Source organism: Saccopteryx leptura, chromosome 11 (assembly GCF_036850995.1).
Source record: "Saccopteryx leptura isolate mSacLep1 chromosome 11, mSacLep1_pri_phased_curated, whole genome shotgun sequence".
Classification (NCBI taxonomy): Eukaryota; Metazoa; Chordata; class Mammalia; order Chiroptera; family Emballonuridae; genus Saccopteryx; species Saccopteryx leptura.
The window spans coordinates 13,067,734-13,087,635 of record NC_089513.1 but is presented as its reverse complement, the minus strand read 5'-3'; the positions used below and the strand labels follow the sequence as shown (position 1 = coordinate 13,087,635).

Below are 19,902 nucleotides of genomic sequence, written 5' to 3'. Positions count from 1 at the left end.
CGCCTGTGGGCCACCTGCAGGACTTCCCATTCGATGCTGAGACAGGAAGGGTTTTTCAGTAAGGCGTAGCATGGTCAGGTCTACCTTTTACAGGAATCACTCTGGCTGCAGGGCAGAGAATGCACTGTAACTGGGCAGGGACGGGGACGGAGACAGAGCTACTACAATTACAAGAAAAAGCAAAAACCCAACCTCAAGCCGTGAACCAGCTCAGAGGTTACCGTACAGGACGAGGAGAGTGGGTCCTTCCAACCCTTGAACTGTGGGCTATTCTGACGGGGAGTCACGTTTACAAAATTAGGCTTGCAGCCTGACCAGGCGGTGGCGCAGTGGATGGAGCATCGGACTGGGATGTGGAGGACCCAAGTTTGAGACCTTGAGGTCTTCAGCTTGAGTGCTGGCTCATCTGGTTTGAGCAAAGCTCACCAGCTTGGACCCAGGGTCGCTGGCTCGAGCAGGGGGTTGCTCGGTCTGCTGAAGGCCCACGGTCAGGGCACGTGTGAAAAGGCAATCAATGAACAACTAAGGTGTCCCAACGAGGGGCTGATGATGTTTCTCATCTCTCCGGTCCTGTCTGTCTGTCCCTATCTATTCCTCTCTCTGACTCTCGCTCTGTCTTTGTAAAAATAAAAATAAAAAAAAGAAAAAGAAAACAAAATTAGGCTTGTAAAAAATAGGTTGTGATACAACTGTTTCACTATAACAGATGGTTTATACACTGAAATTAAGGGGCCTCCTTCCAGCCTCACCTCCCACAGGGCACCTTTGTTAACAATTCCTTGTGATATCTTGCAGAGGTTTTCTGTGCAGTTATATGCACTGTTTTTTTCTGAATAGGATTATACTTTATCCCAGTGGTAGTCAACCTGGTCCCTACCACCCACTAGTGGGCATTCCAGCTTTCATGGTGGGCGGTAGCGGAGCAACCAAAGTATAAATAAAAAGATAGATTTAACTATAGTAAGTTGTTTTGTAAAGATTTATTCTGCCAAACTTAGCGAAAATTCGACATAAAGTACTTGGTAAGTAATTATTATTATATACTTTAACTTGCTGTAACTCTGCTTTATAAATTTTATAAAGTAAAGTTACTTCCCTACTTTATAAATCACCATTACTGTGGAACTGGTGGGCGGTTAGAAAATTTTACTACTAACAGAGATACAAAAGTGTGCGGTAGGAGTAAAAAGGTTGACTGCCCCTGCTATACTCTGCTATACCCACTATTGTCCACAGTGCTCTTTCCAGTTCAGGATTACTCACTGGCATTCCCCTCTGTTTGCATGCAAGGAACTGCCTCGCTGGTTTTAAAGGTTGCCTGGGCACCACATCATGTCTATAACCCATTAATGGGCATGGGGGTAATTTCCAAGCTTTCTGCTATTTCAAATAATGTACGTACATATTTGTGATATTGTATGAGCACGTTTGCAGGTAAATTCCTACCAGTATAGTTGCTGATTTGATGCAGCCGACATTTTGAAGGCAAATTTAAATCTACCTTCCCGCCCACCTGGTCTAAGAAGCCCTGCTTCTCAAGCCGGCACGCTGGCTAATAATAGTGTGCATTCTAGTCTTTGAAAACCTACTCTTTCAATCCTCTGAAAGCTTGGAAAAGACTGAAGCACATGTACGTTTATATGGTACTGTCAGTGTTTCAAACTGTCTTCTTGTTGATCTCATTTAATTCTCAAAAGAATCTTAGGAGGCAGAAATCCTCCTCCTTCAAAGAGTAGAAGAAATCACCACCTGTGTTTTCCATAGAAGAGGGGAGAAGGGAGGGAGAAGTGATACGATTTTCCTAGTGTGTACAATTAGACAAAACCAGAGCTTACGTTTCTGGTTCTTTCCCCTATGGCCTCACTCCTGAGTCACAGCCCTCCCAGCAGCCTCTGCTCCGCCCCCCACAGCTTCCCCCTGCACCCCAGAGAGCGCTGTAGCTAATGGGGGGGGACACAGACGGTACCACGGTCCCTCCCATGGACATCTGACCCGAGCTCTGCTTCTGAGGGGAGCAGGGGGCTAACACCCTCCCCGGGGAAGGGGAGGCTGCAGATGGTGGGAAGGGAGGCCTGGGGGAGCAGCTGCTGGTCAGTGGCTAATGCCACCCATGCAGGGGACTCCATGGGACCACTGTGGAGTCGCCTTCTCTCATCTGGCTCTTTCTTGCCAGGTTGCAGCCTCTTCACATATATTCCATGTGCTTGTTGGTCGGACTGTTCTCCCTTGTTCCCTGGGGACCCGTCTGGGAGGTGCCTAAGTTCCACGTGGACAATTGCCGGCAAGCGTGGTGGACAAATCTGCTGTTGCTGAATGACTTCCTGTCGGGCCAGAATACGGTGAGTCCCGGAGCGCTGGCTGCGAAGGGCAGATGGGCACAGAGGGCGTCTCATGTCTCATGGTTCAGTGACCTTCCCAGAGCTCCACTTGAGCAATCTGGTCTCCTTTTCTCCAGCGTATTTTTTGGAATAATGATGATGCCGTCAGAAGGTGGGCTGTGGGTGGGAGGCTGTTCTCTCTGGATGGAGGAGGCGCTGACTTCACCAGTCTCGGCAGGTGCAGTGGCTGGAGAAGCAGAGGGAGAAAGCAGGGTAGTGGCATTGGGGGACCAGCCACCTAGGTGCGTGTCCTGAACGCAGCTGACCCTCTCCATCGAGGTTCCTGTCCCAGTCCATGTCGCCCCAGGGGGGAAGAACTGCTTCTTCACCTCCACGGAGAGCCTATAACGGGATGGAACATTGCACCATGCCTTCACCGTAAGGAATTCTCCATTTCAAGCCAGATCTGACAGAGCAACAACATTTGTGTATCCTGGTCTTGGCTTCCCCTAAGTCCTCATTTCTTCATGATGAACTTGGAGCAAATGAAAGCGAGATAGCTGTAATTAAATCACGTCACTGATTTTGCATTTACCTTCAAAGTGCAGCTGAAGAGAATCACTAGCGTGTGGCCAGTGATGCACATAATCACCTAGCAACTAGACCCTGCCTTCTGTTTGCAAGTGCCCAGCAGCCCCGACAGCGCCCGTCTCACCGTCTAACCGACTTCAGGAGGGCCCATGCCTGTGAGGGGGACATGGAGGACGGCCCGATTGTTTCCCAAGATGCCGGCTGGCTTGGACCAAGGGTGAGAATGAGAGATGAAGACACCAGCCAGTCACCTCTCTGAGGTCAAGGCGGGACACCAGCCAGTCACCTCTCTGAGGTCAAGGCAGGACACCAGCCAGTCACCTCTCTGAGGTCAAGGCGGGACACCAGCCAGTCACCTCTCTGAGGTCAAGGCGGGACACCAGCCAGTCACCTCTCTGAGGTCAAGCCCACCTTAGATCCTTGGCAGCAGAGCTGTGAGGGCTGTCATGTCTTGAGCCCTCACAAATTTCCCCACCATGAAACCTCTCTCCAACTGCGACAAGGGAAGCTGTGACTTTCGTTGGGTAGACCTGGACAGAGGGAGTGGGAGGGGGGACCAAAGCGCTGGAGAAGATTAGTGCCCGAACTTCTCCCTGTGAAGAAGAAATGCAGCTAGCTGCCTCATTCACATAAACGTGGGCAGCCCGGGGGAAGATGTGGCTTTGGCCAGACCGTCTCCCAGCAATCACGCGTGGGAACTCTGGGTTTCCCACAGAACTCGTCTGGAGTGGGGGTGGGGAGGGTGGCAGGGCAAGAGAGAGAGACCGGCGTGACCCTTCTGACTCTGGCTGCACTGCTGTGGCGATAATTAGTCCTTGCCTTTGTGTAACATGATCGAGTTTGGTTCCCACAACTGTCCTAGGAGATCAGCTATTGTTTTTAACTAATTTTATTAAGCAAGAGAGAACACCGGATTTCTGCCTTGTCAGCTGGATCCCACCATCCAGGCTTGTTACAAAGATGAGATGAGATGAGATGAGAGGAGATGAGATGAGATGAGATGAGATGAGATGAGATGAGGTGTGCAAGGCGTCTGTAGCTCAACACTCCCTTCTCTCCCCGTGGAAGTTCCCCCACCTGCCTAAGGCACGCCAGTCCCTGTCCAGGCAGCGGGGACAGGGGGCGGCAGGCCTGGTGGGTGATGGCCAGCAGTAGGTCACCTCTGCTCTCTTTCCAGTGCAACGGCTGGACGTGGTACCTTGCCAACGACTTTCACTTCCACCTCACCACCCCGGCCATAGTCTTCGTCCATGGAAAGTGAGTCTTTACTGGTACACGTTTTCTCCCTGTGTGGCCTTTCCCACAAGACTCTGAGAGAATGCTCCAGTTCTGGGGAGAGCAGCTTTGAAAATTGAGGCTCTGAGCTGCTCAGGAGGGTTAGGAAGACAAACTGTTCCACTGTTTCCCTCCTTCTTTGTTCTCCTCTGGTCTCTGTCCTATGCAGTTGGTCTGCGGTTTTTTTTTGTTTTTTTTTCCGTCTGAGTTTTTGCCGAGTCATGATCAGTATGTGTGTGCACCACCTTGTGCTCAGCTTTCCCCATGTGACTGTCCTCATGGACATTTGCACATATTGACAGGACCTGAATCCTTGTCAGTTCTAGGATTCAGCACCACGTTGAAGGCGGGGCGTCCAGATCGTTTCCGGTCTCTCTCGATTCTGCATGGCCCCACAGTGCACTCTTGGAACACGCTACTCTTTCTCTTAGTTCTCTCCTCGGGGTCATGCATGCAAGTGGACTTACTGGGTCCAAGGGCAGGGACAATTTTGTGACATGCTGTGGGATTGCTCTCCGGAAAGAGTGAAGTGATTTACTGCGCCCCAAGCAGTCCATTGGTATTCCTGTTTCTCCCCATTGGAGATTTATCACCTGAATTTTTGTTCGTTGTAGAAAAGCTCTAGACAAAGGCCTCAATAATTCAGGAAGAAACTGATGGTTTGTGCATTATTTATGCCATATTTTAAAAGATTTATTCTTCTCTTTTGTTAAGTTTAAGAACATTGGAAAAAAACATTAAAAACCATTAGGATGAGCCTGACCAGGCGGTGGCACAGTGGACTGAGTGTCTGACTGGGACGCGGAGGACCCAGGTTCAAGACCCCGAGGTTGCCAGCTTGAGCGCGGGTTCATCTGGTTTGAGCAAGGCTCACCAGCTTGAGCCCAAGGTCGCTGGCTTGAGCAAGGGGTCACTCGGTCTGCTGTAGTCCTCCGGTCAAGGCACATATGAGAAAGCATCAATGAACAACTAAGGGACTGCAACGAAGAATTGATGCTTCTCATCTCTCTCCCTTCCTGTCTGTCTGTCCCTATCTATCCCTCTCTGTATCTCTCTCCTTGTCTCTGTCACAAAAAAATAAAATAAAACAACAACAACAACAACAAAAACCCATTAGGATGAAGAGAGGGGAACACAATCACCCTTGACCCATTCCTCCCTCAAGAGACCTGAACTCACTGTCAATATTTTGAGTGTTTACCCTTCTGATGTTTCTCTGAACAGCTTCTTCTGCTTGAAAGGGTTCTGATATACACTTTAGTAACTAACTGTCTGTTGTAGTTTTATGACAAAAGCATTTCCCTAGAGCATTTTATTTTCTAAGTAAACATAATTTAATGTCTGCATAATAGTTCATCCCGTGAATGAACTACAGTTTGCTAATACCTTCCCCTATTGTTAAATATTTGGATTATTTCCAGTTTGGCACCTATATAAGTAATAGTCTGATAAACATTTCTGTGATCAACACGTGTCTCCACTTTTGATGTTTCTTTGGAATATCCTTAAGAGGAATTACTTGGTCAAAGGTTAGAGGTGTCTTGTGGGATCTTTTTTTTTTTTTTTTACAGAGACAGACAGAGAGTCAGAGAGAGGGATAGATAGGGACAGACAGACAGGAATGGAGAGAGATGAGAAGCATCAATCATCAGTTTTTTGTTGCGACACCTTAGTTGTTCATTGATTGCTTTCTCATATGTGCCTTGACCGCGGGCCTTCGTAGACCGAGTAACCCCTTGCTTGAGCCAGCAACCTTGGGTCCAAGCTGGAGAGCTTTACTCAAACCAGATCAGCCTGTGCTCAAGCTGGCGACCTCGGGGTCTCGAACCTGGGTCCTCCGCATCCCAGTCCGATTCTCTATCCACTTCGCCACCGCCTGGTCAGGCTCTTGTGGGATCTTGAAGCATAAGGACAAATTGCTTTCCTTCAAGGTTGTCTCAGCATCCAGTCCTCTGGCCATCTCAGCACACCATTGACAATAGGGGATATTAACAACACCGAGCAAACTGCAAAATTTGTTATTTTGATATGTAAAAAAAAAACCAAACCTTTCGTTTTTCACATTCAACTGTGACTCGTGGATTTCTAAGGGATAGAGCTAAATTCCAAATAAGTGCTGACCAGCTCTGTTCATGATCTCCCATTCATGCCTTGCTCAAAGCAGACATTTAAATCTCAGGCTGCCCTTTGAGCTGCATGCAAATATTCAAGCTCCTGGGCTAGGGAAAGGCATCATTAATTAATTAATTAATTAATTTTTGTGAGAGAGACAGAGAGAGGGACAGACAGACAGGAAGGGATAGAGATGAGAAACATCAATTCTTCGTTGCGACACCTTAGTTGTTCATTGATTGCTTTCTCATATGCTTCTTGACCGGGGGTGGGGTGGGGGGGGTGGGGTGGTGGCTACAGCAGACCGAGTGACTCCTTGCTTAAGCCAGCGACCTTGGGTTCAAGCTGGTGAGCCTTGCTCAAACCAGATGAACCCGCGCTCAAGCTGGCGACCTCGGGGTTTTGAACCTGAGTTTTTCGCGTCCCAGTCCGACACTCTATCCACTGTGCCACTGCCTGGTAAGGCTATTTTAATCTAAGAATTGATCATAAAAAAAAGCACATCTGTGTTATCATATGCTATCTTAAACACACAAAGCCTTTAAATTCAAATGTAAAAGAGTTTTTGACTGAGGGTTAAAATATTGCTCCACGGCTAACTACTAGGAGGTGATTTGCTGGCATAGTGAGCTTGAGTCAGAAGACGTGGGTTCAAATCCTGACAGGTAAGTGACCAGCTAGAGGACCCAGGGTAAGTCTCTGGACTCTCATCATCATTTTTCATACCTGCAAAGTGGAGACGGTAACACTTCTCCTCAGCGGTGCAGGATTGGACGAGATCACGCACGGGAACTAGCTCAGTACTTACTTGTCAGTGATGTGCAAACCCATGTCACTGTGGTCACCTGTCCTTTGAGAGAATTACCCTTGTCCCCTCCCACCATCTCCAGCAGTAACAACAGGGCTCCTCCCAGTCTCTGCAGGGACTGGGGGAAGGGAGGCGGCAGAGCCCACTGTGCATGTCTGCTCAGCTAGAACTACCCAGGGGTGGCCTCTCACTGTCAGCTCCGTGTGGTCCCTATTCCACAGAGGGTTCCCTTCCTCGGTCCCCTTCCTCTCCAACCACCCTTTCTAGAAGGTATTGGGGTGGAGCAGGCTTTAAGGAGGGCTTCGGGGTTGGAGAGTTTGTGTTCCCCTCTTTCTGCTCAGCCTCACCCCTTCTCACACGTCCTGTTTCTTAACTTCTCAACTCCATCTCCTCTGAGGGTCACAGAGGGACGGAGGGACATGGAGACCATGAATGGGGGCCCAGTCGGGGGGCGGGGTTGTACCTACATGCATGCTGGAGGGAGGGAGGGGTGGGCCCAGGTTTTCTCCTGCCCATCCCCCCAGAACAAAAACATCCTAATCTCATGTCTTATTTTCTCAGGGTGGGTGTGTATGTTTGCAATTTTTGATAGCATCCTAAAACTGAAAAAAGCATATTAGATTGACTATGCAAATAAGGTCTGGTAATCATGTTGCTATTTATTTTGGGAATAAAGACTTTAACAAAAATAAAAAAGCTCTTTGTACAAAGAGCCAACTCCCTACCCCTAAGTCCCTCAGAGGGGCGGGCAGATCACCCAGAGGACCCCTGGGTCACCGATCCTCCTGCTACCAAAGGAGGGGCTCCCCGAGCCGAAGCTGAGACGTGCTGAGGCCCAGTGGGGCTCCACGTGGGAGGAACCCTTCCTCTGGCAAGATAGGGAGCCCCTAAGAGCTTCTGGGGGGCAGGGGCGCAGCTGGGCCCAGCAGAGCCAGCACGGGCCTGTTCTCTGTCCTGTCCCAGGCTTCGGCTCTGGGGTAGGCGAGGGCCCCTTGAAGGCTCTGGGCACCTTGGCGAGTGCCTGCAGGTGCTGGTGGTCACCTGTCCTTTGAGATAGTTGCCCTTGTCCCCTGCCACCATCTCCAGCAATAACGTCAGCCTGGCAGCCCTGGGGGAGAAAGGGCACACCCCTGCAGGTTTCCTGGCAGTGGTGTCTGCAGCAGGCCACTCTGACTGCTGGGCCAGGTGTCACTGAAGAAAGGGCAGATCCTGTGGCACATCCCGCCCAGGACGTTGGGGCAGGCAGAGGCCTTCGAGGCCGCCGGGCTCTTTTCAGACCAGAGAGAGGCTCTCTGCTATTCCTTCCTCCTCTTGGGCCATGGTCTTTCTGAGGGACCGCTGTCCCTGAGGGAGTGGGAGTGTGGGTAGTGTTGAGGCTCTGGTCCCACTGTTCTGGGAGCAACTTCCTTGGAGGCTGAAAATGTCACCACTGACCTACGTCGGCTGAGGGAAGGCCTTAGCTCCAGGCCGCTAGTGCTGTGGGCAGAGGTCCGGACCGGTCACTCAGGAGGACAACGGGCTGACCGGAGGGAGGGTGGGGTGTGGGTCACTGTGTCCCTGTCTGGGTGTTTTGGTACCTTCGTGTATTGATTTTCTGGGGTTGCCATGACAAAGCACCGTGGACTGAGTGGCTCACACAGCAGACATTTATTTCCTCAGTCTGGAGGCCAGAGGCCGAGATGAAGGTGTCGGCAGTGTTGGTTGCTTCTGAGGTCTCTCTGTGTCCTCACACGGCTTCCCTTCATGTGTCTGTCTCCTAGTCTCTCTTCTAGGGGCACCAGTCATATTGCATTAGGGCCTGTCCCAATTACCTCATTACATATTAAGTATCTATTTAAAGGCCCTGCCTTCAAATAAAGTTGCATTCTAAGGTGCTGAGGTTAGAATTTGGGGGGACACAAGTCAGCCCACAGCAGTTTCTCTCAGGAAGCTTGATTGGCTTAGCTGGAGCAGTAGCTCGTGGAGGCTCATCTGACTCATGAGAGGAGGTGCCACGGATTGGGCTCACATCCCCCAGGGAGCTAAACAAATACTGACCTGGCTGAATGTGGGTTTTCTTTTTCTTTTCTTTTTTTTATTTTATTTTTGTATTTTTCTGAAGTTGGAAACGGAGAGGCAGTCAGACAGACTCTCACATGCGCCCGACAGGGATCCACCCGGCATGCCCACCAGGGGGCGATGCTCTGCCCATCTGGGGCGTCACTCTGTTGCAACCAGAGCCATTCTAGCACCTGAGGCAGAAGCCATGGAGCCATCCTCAGTGCCCAGGCCATCCTTGTTCCAATGGAGCCTCGGCTGTGGGAGGTGAAGAGAGAGGCAGAGAGGAAGGAGAGGGGGAGGGCTGGAGAAGCAGATAGGCGCTTCTCCTGTGTGCCCTGGCTGGGAATCGAACCTGGGACTCCCGCACACCAGGCCGACGCTCTACCACTGAGCCAACTGGCCAGGGCCTGAATGTGGGTTTTTATTAGATGACCTGACTGGATGGTTCACCATGCACCTCGGACAGTCAGTTCCTGGTACCTCCCTACTCCACACCTGGAGGGAACACCCTTCAGTGTCCTTGTGATTGAGGAGACCTGACTCTAATGTCAGCATCTTTGTGTGTGTGTGTGTGTGTGTGTGTGTGTGTGTGTGTGTGAGAGAGAGAGAGAGAGAGAGAGAGAGCGAGAGAGAGAGAGAGAGAGAGAGAAGAGGGGAGAGAGATGAGAAGCCATCAACTTGTAGTTGAGTCACTTTAGTTGTTTATTGATTATTTCTCATATGTGCCTTGACAGTCCAGTGACCCATTGCTCAAGCCAGAAACCTTGGGCTCGAGCCAGCTACCTTGAGGTTCAAGCCAGCAACCTTTGGGCTCAAGCCAGCAATGTTTGGGCTCAAGCCAACAACCTCTGGGCTCAAGCCAGCAACATTTGGGCTTGAGCCAACAATGTTTGGGCTTGAGCCAGCGACCATGGGATCATGTTGATGATCCCACGCTCAAGCTGGCGACCCTGTGCTCAAGCTGGTGAGCCTACACTCAAGCTGGCTGATCCTATGCTCAAGTCAGTAACTTCTGTGTTTAGAACCAGGGACTTCAGCATCCCAGGTCGATACTCTATCCACTGTGCCACCACTAGTCAGGCATAATGTCGGCATATTTCCTAGAGTCTGTAGTGGAAGAAAGATTTTATTCCCTCAGCCACAAGCCAATACTATCCAAGGCTGTGACTGTGGAACTACACTGAGCTTTTAAATGAAGGGAGGGATGAAGGGAAGGATAAAAGGTAGGCTTTTAATTTTTCTTCAGAGAATAAACTAGCACAGAATGCAAGTAATTTAAGGACAGGGCTAGGGTCTGGCAAAAGGCATGGTAAATATACAGCATTGTTACCATACCTCCCCCACCCACACTCACTGCAGACATTACTAATCAATCACCACTGAGCTAAGACTCTACCTCCATTCTGAGCATTAATACTAAACTAGAACTGGCACTCTGGATGACAGTCATGTTCTCCCTGTATTATTATGGTGATAACTGAAAGCTAGCTCATCTCTTCCTCATGAAGAACCATGGCAGCTTCAAGCAGAGGAATAGGATTGTCAAAGGCATCATCTGGTTAGGGCTGTGCCTGGAGTGTCTTATACCTTTCCACTGCAGAGGGCCACTGCAGATATTCTTGGTCCCAACTCTCAGAATTATGAGTAGGTGCAACCAGATGGTGCCCCGCTCTGAGCCTGTGCCCTGACTCTCACTTCCTGCCTCAGAAGCTCTTACACGCTGTAGCTGGGACCCCTTCAGGAACCCTCTCCACCTTGTGCATGCACAATCCCGAAACGTGCAGGAATTCGTTTGTGTGGGCTCACCTTGACCCAAGGGGAACGGATGACATTAGAAAAAATGCTTCCCTCTTTCATCCCCCAGGCCAGTTTTCAGGTGCATTCCATAAGGCTCTGCAGAACATTCTGGAAGAATTAGCATTGGTTACCTTGGTAGCTCATCTTTGCATTGAGTTTCCCTGCTTCCCTGTTTCACTACCTTACCCCACATTGGTACCCTCACACAAAGTACTTGCACCCAGATATTGTTCTCAGACTCTGCGTCTGGTGGGGGGGGGGTCTCCCTCCCCTGTGTACCCAGTGTCCCACCTTGCCTCTGACAGTTCATTTCTCTCCTAAATCAAACACCACTCTGTCTGTATGGCACTTCATAGGTGACAAGGGACACTCCCAAGCATGGTCTCATTTTGAGCTATACAGTCAACTTCAGGGTGAGGCGGGTAAGGAGGCCTTTACTATCCCTTTCTAGACAGGAAATTGGCGTTCAAGGTCCTGCCCAGGGTCGCGCAGCTAGTGCACGGTGAGCTCTGAAGCCTAACTCGGCTCTCCACCTGCAGCCCAGCTCGCGCTGCCTCAGCCACACCGCCCCCCCATCAGCCTGGCTGGACGGAAGCCCCCCCCCCCCCCCCCCCCCCCGCCTTTGCCAAGGTTTCAAGCCTCCCATGTCCACACGTTTTGCGGTGAAAGAGAATGAGCTCTCTTGTCAATGTCCTCTCTTCTTTGCAGAAGTAAACATGTCCTTGTCCTCCTCGGGGCCATGCTGTTCTTGGCATCTTTCACTGCCGCTGCTTCGCTCACACTGGCTTATAACCTTCCCGTGGTGGCGCCATCAGAAGCAAGGTAACCGCGGTCCCCAGCCCGCCGACTCTGTCCCTCGTCTGCTCTGAGAATGGTCAGGATCTCCCAGGGAGGGCTGGGGAATGAATGGCAGGCGTTTCGCACTGTGCACAACTGGTGGGAAAACTGGGTGGGAAATATTTGTCCCAGATGAAAAAGTTGATTGCACTTTCATTTCCAAACTTATGAATCTTTCAGCTTGCATTGGGGGGTGGCGTGTGTGTGTGTGTGTGTGTGTGTGTGTGTGTGGGGGGGGGGGTCCTCTTGCCACTGAAATGCTACTCGGAGGAGAGGAGCGCCCCCGTGTGGCTGCATTGCGTTTCTCCTTCAGTGGCAACCCGGCTGTGAGGCTCTGGTGTTGGATGGGGAGACTGAATGTTGAGGAAGCTGGGGGTTACCTGATCGACGTCACACGGCTAGTAAGTGGCATAGGTGTGAGCTGAACCTAGGACCTTACGCACTATGCTGTTTTGCCTCCCCAGTGAGATGTGTATAACAATTCTTCCTTATAACCACCCTGTGTATTATTATACAGGATAAAACTGGTACAATTACCTGCTAATCTATTCTCAGTGTGGCCGTCAGTGAGGCAAATGAAATTCAAATCCTGTTGGTCATTTGCTCAAATTACCCCAGTGGCCATCCACTCATCTCAAAGCAGGATCCCTGTCTGACCTTATTCATCACTCCCCTACTTGCTGACTCCTAGACCAACCACACCAGCCTCCTTGAGTCTAAACACACCAGCCATGCTCCCTCCTCCGGGCCTTTGCACTTGCTGTTCCCTTACACTCGAAGGCTTTTCCTTTTTTTAAAAAAAAAAAAATTTATTTATTGATTCTAGAGAGAGAGGGGAAGGGCAGGGGGAAGGAGAGAGAAGCATCAATCCTCAGCAGTTGCCTCTTGTATGTATGTGCCTTGACCAGGCAAGCCCAGGGTTTCAAACTGCTGAACTCAGCATTCCAGGTTGACACTTTATCCACTGTACCACCACATGTCAGGCTAGAATGCTTTTCCTTTAGAATCTAGATTTTGGCAGGGCTTGCTCCTACAGGTGTCTATGGAAATGTCACCTTCTCAGAGTGGCCTTCACCTGATGTAAAATAAAATAGCCCAGGACCATCCCTGGTATATAAGTGCCTAATATGTACTTGTGAGCAGGATGAATGAATGAATGACTTCACCCTAAGACTTTTAACCAGAAGAACATCATGCCCTCTCTCCTTGTCGTTGGCCTCTGTGGGCATGGCCAGGTGACTGAGAGGGGGTCACCTCTGCCTCACCCAACTCTGATGCACGTGAGGGTCCTCTGGGGGAACCACTGGGTGTGGCCCAGGCAACCGACTTTTGTGCAAGCATCCAGGAAGAGAGTCACTTCTGCAGGAGAGGTTCGCTTCTGAGAACCATGTTTTTCAAGTCATTCGGACATACCAGCCACCAGAAACAACTACTGAAAATGAATGGAAGCATCTCATTTCCTGGGATCTGGGGTGGAGGGCCCAGGGGAATTTGGAATTTTAGCAAGCCAGCTGTGGGCTATGGCAGGGTCATGAGGTCACTGTTCATGGATCGTTACTGAGGAAAGGAGCAAATGCACCCCAGATTTCACTTTGCATGTGCTGAGTGACTCAGTGGGCATCTGAGAGACCCCCTTTTCTGTGTCCAGGGCCAACATAACCTTCTGTCTTACTCCCTTGTGTGTGGCAGGGAAAAGGCAGCCGCGCTGTACTTCTCGGAGTACTACAGCAAGCCCTACTGCCGCTTTGGGCCCTTCCTTGTGGGCCTCCTGCTGAGCCTTTTCATGCACCAAAACCCGGCAAACCTTCTCAAAACCAAGGTAAGCTTCCTTTTCTTTTTCTCCATTTAAAAATGATTCGAGAGCTGTGGCACAAACAGTTCAGGTCTTGTGTCCCCGTGACCCAGGCTCCCCCCCAACCCCGGTAACGTGTGACCTGACTACGGTTCACAGTCACAAGCAGGAAAGTGACACTGGACAGTAAGGGACCTTAGGCCCACTAGTGTTGCGTGTACTCATTTACGTGTGGGTGGACAGTTGGGTGTGGCTTTGTCACGTGTGTTGACTTGTGTAGCCGGCACAGCCAAGGCACAGAACTCCTCTGTCACCACAAAGAGCTCCTCAGTGCTGCCTCCATGGCCTCAGCCCTACCCCACCCCCACCCTGCCCAGCCCTAACCCCTAATCTGAGCCTTCCATTTTAGTCCAATCTGGGTGCCGGTGAAGGTTTATACATACACACCTGACGTGACAAGTGAGACTACATGACAGGGTAGTGACTGTGCAGTGGCCAGGACGGGCTGTGAGTGGCACCTTCCCTCGCCCTGCAGGTGCAGGCCCTGCTGGGGTGGGCGTGCTCTCTGTCCGCCCTGCTGGCGGTGGTCGCCGTGGCCTATGCACTGGACGACACCTCTGCCACGCCTTCCGCCGCCGCCGCCCTCTACCAGGCGCTGCACCGGACCCTGTGGGCGGCGGCCGTGGGCTGGGTCCTGCTCGCGTGCCGCGAGGGCTATGGAGGTAGGGTGCGCGCGTGTCTCCCCACCCCCCACCCCCCTTCAAAGGTGACGGGTGTGAAAATAGTGTGCACAGAGGGGCTTTTATCTGCTGGGGAATGACTCAGCTACATCTGTTTCTTTATATTTTGAGGGTGAACGGCCCCAGATTCTGTTCTGGATTTTTACACTGGTTTATGTGCAAATGCAGGTCCTCGGAGGAACGGACACAGCCCCTGATGGAGGCGGTTTGGAAGATGGAAGTGAATAGGCAGGTCAACAGAAAACCCCAGGGCAGGGAACAAGATTCTGGGTACACATTACCCTGGCCTTGGTTCACTTGTCAGGGGGTAGAGACTGAATAGCCACCAAGGTCCCCTCCAGCCCTTTGATAACCAGGGACACGGCTCCTGTTGAGCCCGGCCGTCACCGTGCAGGAAATCAGGCAGAAAAAGGGGGGCTTAAATGGAAAGAAAGGAATGTTCTCCAGATTAGAAATGTTTGTGCAACTCCCCTGATGCTCTCTCCCCTTACCCCTCAGTGTAGGAGCACGCCAGGGTAGGAGCCAGGGCACTGAGGTGTCAGTAAGCGGGTGACAAAGGCTGGCAGGAGACACTCAGAAAAGCCGCCAGCCCCTCACTGCCCTGGGACCCCGAAGCGGTGGCCCTAGAGCCAGGTGGAGGCCCGTGTGGACAAAAAAGGGGCCACACACCGAGCCCGACAAGCTCAAGGGGGGCCTGCATGGCGACCCTTCACATTCAGAGATCTGAAGTAACCACACAGGATGATCTGAGATCACAACTTTCTTTCTTTTTTCTTTTTTTGTATTTTTCTGAAGCTAGAAACGGGGACAGTCAGACAGACTCCCGCATGCGCCCGACCGGGATCCACCCGGCACGCCCACCAGGGGGCGACGCTCTGCCCACCAGGGGACGATGCTCTGCCCCTCCGAGGCGTCGCTCTGCAGCAACCAGAGCCACTCTAGCGCCTGGGGCAGAGGCCAAGGAGCCATCCCCAGCGCCCGGGCCATCTTTGCTCCAATGGAGCCTCGCTGCGGGAGGGGAAGAGAGAGACAGAGAGGAAGGAGAAGGGGAGGGGTGGAGAAGCAGATGGGTGCTTCTCCTGTGTGCCCTGGCCGGGAATCGAACCCAGGACTTCTGCATGCCAGGCCGACGCTCTACCACTGAGCCAACCGGCCAGGGCCGAGATCACAACTTTCTAACAGCAAGTCATGGCAGGCAGTCATGTCCTAGGGCGGTATTTGTCTCTAACAAAGGTCAGTCTCCACCTGAACTGAGCCTGTGTTTTCGGCATCTGAGTTAACATAGCTGATAACATACCTTTGGGATATCACAGCACGACCAAGCGCCAGGGCAGAGACCACACGTCCCCTCATTGTGATAGTTATCCCGTTCGTGGCTAACTTAACCATCCTATACCGGGTCTGTAAAAGAGGTCTGTGTCTACTGGTTTCCTTCTGATCCCATCCCAGGGCTTTCCCGCTTGGTCTCCCGTCTCCGACCAGGGGATTTCATGGTTTCCACAACCCCTTCGCCCTCCCCTCTGACTCCAATGTTTACAATCCCGGAGAAACTGCCACTGTCCAGAACATCTCCTCAATCCCTTGAGATTCTGCGTCCCGGCAATTGTCCATTTTTACCCTTTATACCAGGGGCCCCCAAACTTTTTACACAGGGGGCTAGTTCACTGTCCCTCAGACCATTGGAGGGCCAGACTATAAAAAAAACTATGAACAAATTCCTATGCACACTGCACATATCTTATTTTAAAGTAAAATAACAAAACGGGAACAAATACAATATTTAAAATAAAGAACAAGTAAATTTAAATCAACAAACTGACCAGTATTTCAATGGGAACTATGGGCCTGCTTTTGGCTAATGAGATGGTCAATGTGCTCCTCTCACTGACCACCAATGAAAGAGGTACCCCTTCCGGAAGTGCAGCGGGGGCCGGATAAATGGCCTCAGGGGGCCACATGCGGCCCGTAGTTTGGGGACTCTTGCTTTATATCCTTGGGAAATAATGAGGATGGGTTTAAATTTTGACCTGTGAACCTCATCCAGTCAGCAGAGATTGTTGGAAATCATGGTTTAAGGAGAAAAATGATACAGTGATCATACCATTCCATGGTCGGAGCACAGGGTCATGCCAGGCCCCGGGGAGACTGGGCTGCATGGTCCCAGGTGACACTGGCCACACCCGTATAGGTAGGGCTCTAACTAGCCCTGCTTCTCAGTGAGGACGATGTCTGGCGATGAAGCCATGTGGGACGGTCACATGGCTGGGCCGTGGCTGAGCTGGAAAGTGAACCAGGGACCAGGTGCGAAGCCTAAGACCTGTGTTCTTTGTGTCTTTGCCATAGTTTCCCCTCCTAGATGTTTGGTTATTCAAATTGTTCTTGAGTTTTAGGATTATATAATGATGAGGTTTTTTTTTTTTAATTTAATATTTTAGTTTTCAAAGTGTTGTCTTCTATGGAGAAATGACGTTAAAGGGAAGACGGGCTGCCTTTCCTCTGACATGTATTTGCATTGATGGGCAGTTGTTTGGATCCCATGACCCTCCCTAACACTGCTCCCTGCTGATGACAATGACCCTGAGCTGTCCACAGAGCTACCCACAGTGTGGTGGCAAATGTCACAAAAGTCCTGCTGGAGGAAGAATAGGGGCTCGTGCCTATCCTGATTAGAGAAGAGGGACTAAGGTTGTCTGAAGATGAAACAGATTTGCGGTTGTATCATTACAAAGGGACTAGTAGCTGCTATTACCCATCATCAGCCTAAGGACGAATGATGCCTCTGTTAACCCAGGGCACCAGCAAGCCCTTTGGTTCATTCGTGAGTGATTTATCTTCACAAAGTGTGTTGTTATTAGCCAGTCACAGTGAGAGGTGTTACTGATATCCCAAATTTGTGTCTCCAGCACTTTTTGAAGATATCACGGTTGATTAATAGGTGAATGTGGGAGGTGATGGGTTAGATAAATTTGGAGAAGATATGTGTCCACGTGATGACCTTTAGAAAAGCATATCCATCAAAGGACATTGGAAGAAGTGTTTAACTGAGACTCTCAGGACGAGAAGGGACCCTGAGGGCTCAAATCACCCTTCCCGCCATCGTCAGTCAGAGCCAGTGCAGCCATGCTGGTCCGGTTCCGTTCAAGGTCTTACTCTGTTGAGGTGCCCATGTTACTCCTCCAGTTAAAATCTTTCTGTGAGGCCCTGTCCCCCACAACAGTGGTCCTCAAACTTCAATAATAGATGGGCCCATTCTAAAAGAGTAAGAAGTCTTTGGGATCCGAGTAATGGAACGTTTGTTCTGAAAGGGACCTAGAGGTTGATCGCAGGCAAGCCGCCCAATAATGGATGAACAATCTGAGGCCCGGCTGTTAACTGCCTTGTCCTCAGGCCCAGAAGCTCGTGTGGTTCTGAGCCAGAACCCAGGCCACCGGAAAGACTTTGCACCTTGTTTTATCGGTGGAAGATTTTGTGCTCAGAGGTCAAAAGCACACTAAGGAAGTAAACTAACTGTAAACTCAATACTAGCATCTCTTATTTTTCCATCTTCCTGCAATGGGGAGAGGGGTGTTTTGGGGGGATGGTCCATTCTCTTAAAATGATAATGAATGAAGGCCTTCTTAGAAGAAGCCCACAGACTCAGGTGTGGCTCCCAGAAGGAGTGGCAATGACACAGTGTCTTCACAGGCCCCAGAGGGGCTCATGGCTCCATGAATCGGTGCTGTCCTCTCCAGGTCTGGTCAACCAGCTGCTTTCTTGCCGTGTCTGGGGCTTCCTGGCCAGCATCAGTTACGCTTGCTACTTGGTGCACCCCGTCCTCATCATCCTCTACAACGGGCTTCAGGAAACACTCATTCACTACACGGACGCCACCATGGTGAGTCAGTAGCTCTCTGCACTGTGGCCACCCAGCTGGTCTCTTCTTGGCCAACAAAGCAACCCATTGGCTTTGTTAGAAGCCTGGTGTTGTTGTTGTTGTTGGGAGCCCATTGTTCTTTGTTTTATTCAAGGGCGGGCTTCAGTGCTGGATGATATCTTTGCTTTATTTTATTTTTAATGTGTAGGGCTGTTTGTCCACAGAGCCATTTCACACACCGGGACGGTACAACTTTAAGATCCAAACACAAGAGAGCTCCTATAGTGAGACTGTGTCCGCTGTGCCCTCTTTCTCTCCAGTTCTATCTCTTCTTCGGACACTGTTTGCTGACCTTCATCGCTGGGCTGGCCCTGACGCTGTTCATTGAGAGACCATGCCAGGACCTGAAGCAGTGCCTTCTGGGATCGATGCCTGCAGGGCCAGGGATGTTATAGTAAAACCCCTAAAGAATGGATGGCCTAGGCCCTGGCCAGTTGGCTCAGTGGTAGAGCGTCGGCCTGGTGTGCGGAAGTCCTGGGTTCGATTCCTGGCCAGGGCACACAGGGGAAGCGCCCATCTGCTTCTCCACCCCTCCCCCTCTCCTTCCTCTCTGTCTTTCTCTTCCCCTCCCGCAGCCAAGGCTCCATTGGAGCAAAGATGGCCCGGGCGCTGGGGATGGCTCCGTGGCCTCTGCCCCAGGCGCTAGGTGGCTCTGGTCGCAACAGAGCGATGCCCTGGATGGGCAGAGCATCGCCCCGTGGTGGGCGTGCCGGGTGGATCCCGGTCAGGCGCATGCGGGAGTCTGACTGCCTCCCTGTTTCCAGCTTCAGAAAAATACAAAAAAAAAAAATACAAAAAAAAAAAAAAAAAAGAATGGATGGCCCTTTATTGGCAGTGAAGGACAAATGCAAGGGTGGCCTTGTTTATGTGACAAAAGCCTGTGTTCCTGAAAGTGGGTGTGAACCTGATTTTATGAATGTTTACAGAACACAAGTCCTCTATGTTTAATCTATAGAAGAATTCTAAGTGTTAACTAATACAAGAGTTCTATGATAATCTTTTTAGTAGCATAATAATTATCTTTTGATGTATATTTTTAGCCAAAAAAAATATTCTGAATATTTTTGGTCTCATTCTGTATTTATTTTCTATATCAGTGACTGTAGAAGAACATCAACTGCAGTGAATTGAATGTAATTTGGGTTAAAAACACTCACCTTTCTTATTAAAATCACAGTATGTAGTTTTCCTCATTATAATGGTCTCTGTGTTACTGTAACGCCTTTGTAGACTCGTAACTTTTTCTTGGACCCTCAGGATGATGTGACTCACTAGGGTGCACAATTCCTGTGTTTGTTGTTATAAGTCTTCTAAATATTATCTGTTCTACAACGTGGTCCCTGTGATGGTTTAAATTGTATCTCCACCCAAAAGATATGAAGTTCTAATCCCCCTAATATTTTAGGGTGTGGCCTTATTTGGAGATAGGGTCTTTGCAGAGGTGATCATGGTAAATGAAGCCATGGGGTGTGTGTGTGTGTGTGTGTGTGTGTGTGTGTGTGTGGCCCTAATTCAATATGACTTGTGCCCTTCCAAAAAGGGGACATTTGGACCCAGAGGTAGATATGCACCAAAGGAAGATGATGTAAAGACAGAAGGTGGTCGAGTGACGTCACGGAAATGGCGCCGTGAGCAGCGCGTCCGACAGATCTCCCCAAAATCTCAACAAATTTATCAAC

The 19,902-nt window shown here is 50.4% G+C and overlaps 1 protein-coding gene across 1 annotated transcript in view; it reads left to right on the top strand.

The window, feature by feature from the left end:
• The window catches only part of LOC136382873 (O-acyltransferase like protein-like), a 32,973-nt gene extending 14,355 nt beyond the window's left edge, over positions 1-18,618 (top strand). The window contains exons 6-12 of the mRNA XM_066352285.1: positions 2,174-2,339; positions 4,087-4,166; positions 11,650-11,763; positions 13,468-13,597; positions 14,106-14,292; positions 18,042-18,184; positions 18,484-18,618. Coding sequence (XP_066208382.1) covers positions 2,174-2,339; positions 4,087-4,166; positions 11,650-11,763; positions 13,468-13,597; positions 14,106-14,292; positions 18,042-18,184; positions 18,484-18,618 — 955 coding nt within the window. The remainder of the gene's footprint in view (positions 1-2,173; positions 2,340-4,086; positions 4,167-11,649; positions 11,764-13,467; positions 13,598-14,105; positions 14,293-18,041; positions 18,185-18,483) is intronic.
• The last annotated feature ends 1,284 nt before the right edge of the window (positions 18,619-19,902 follow it).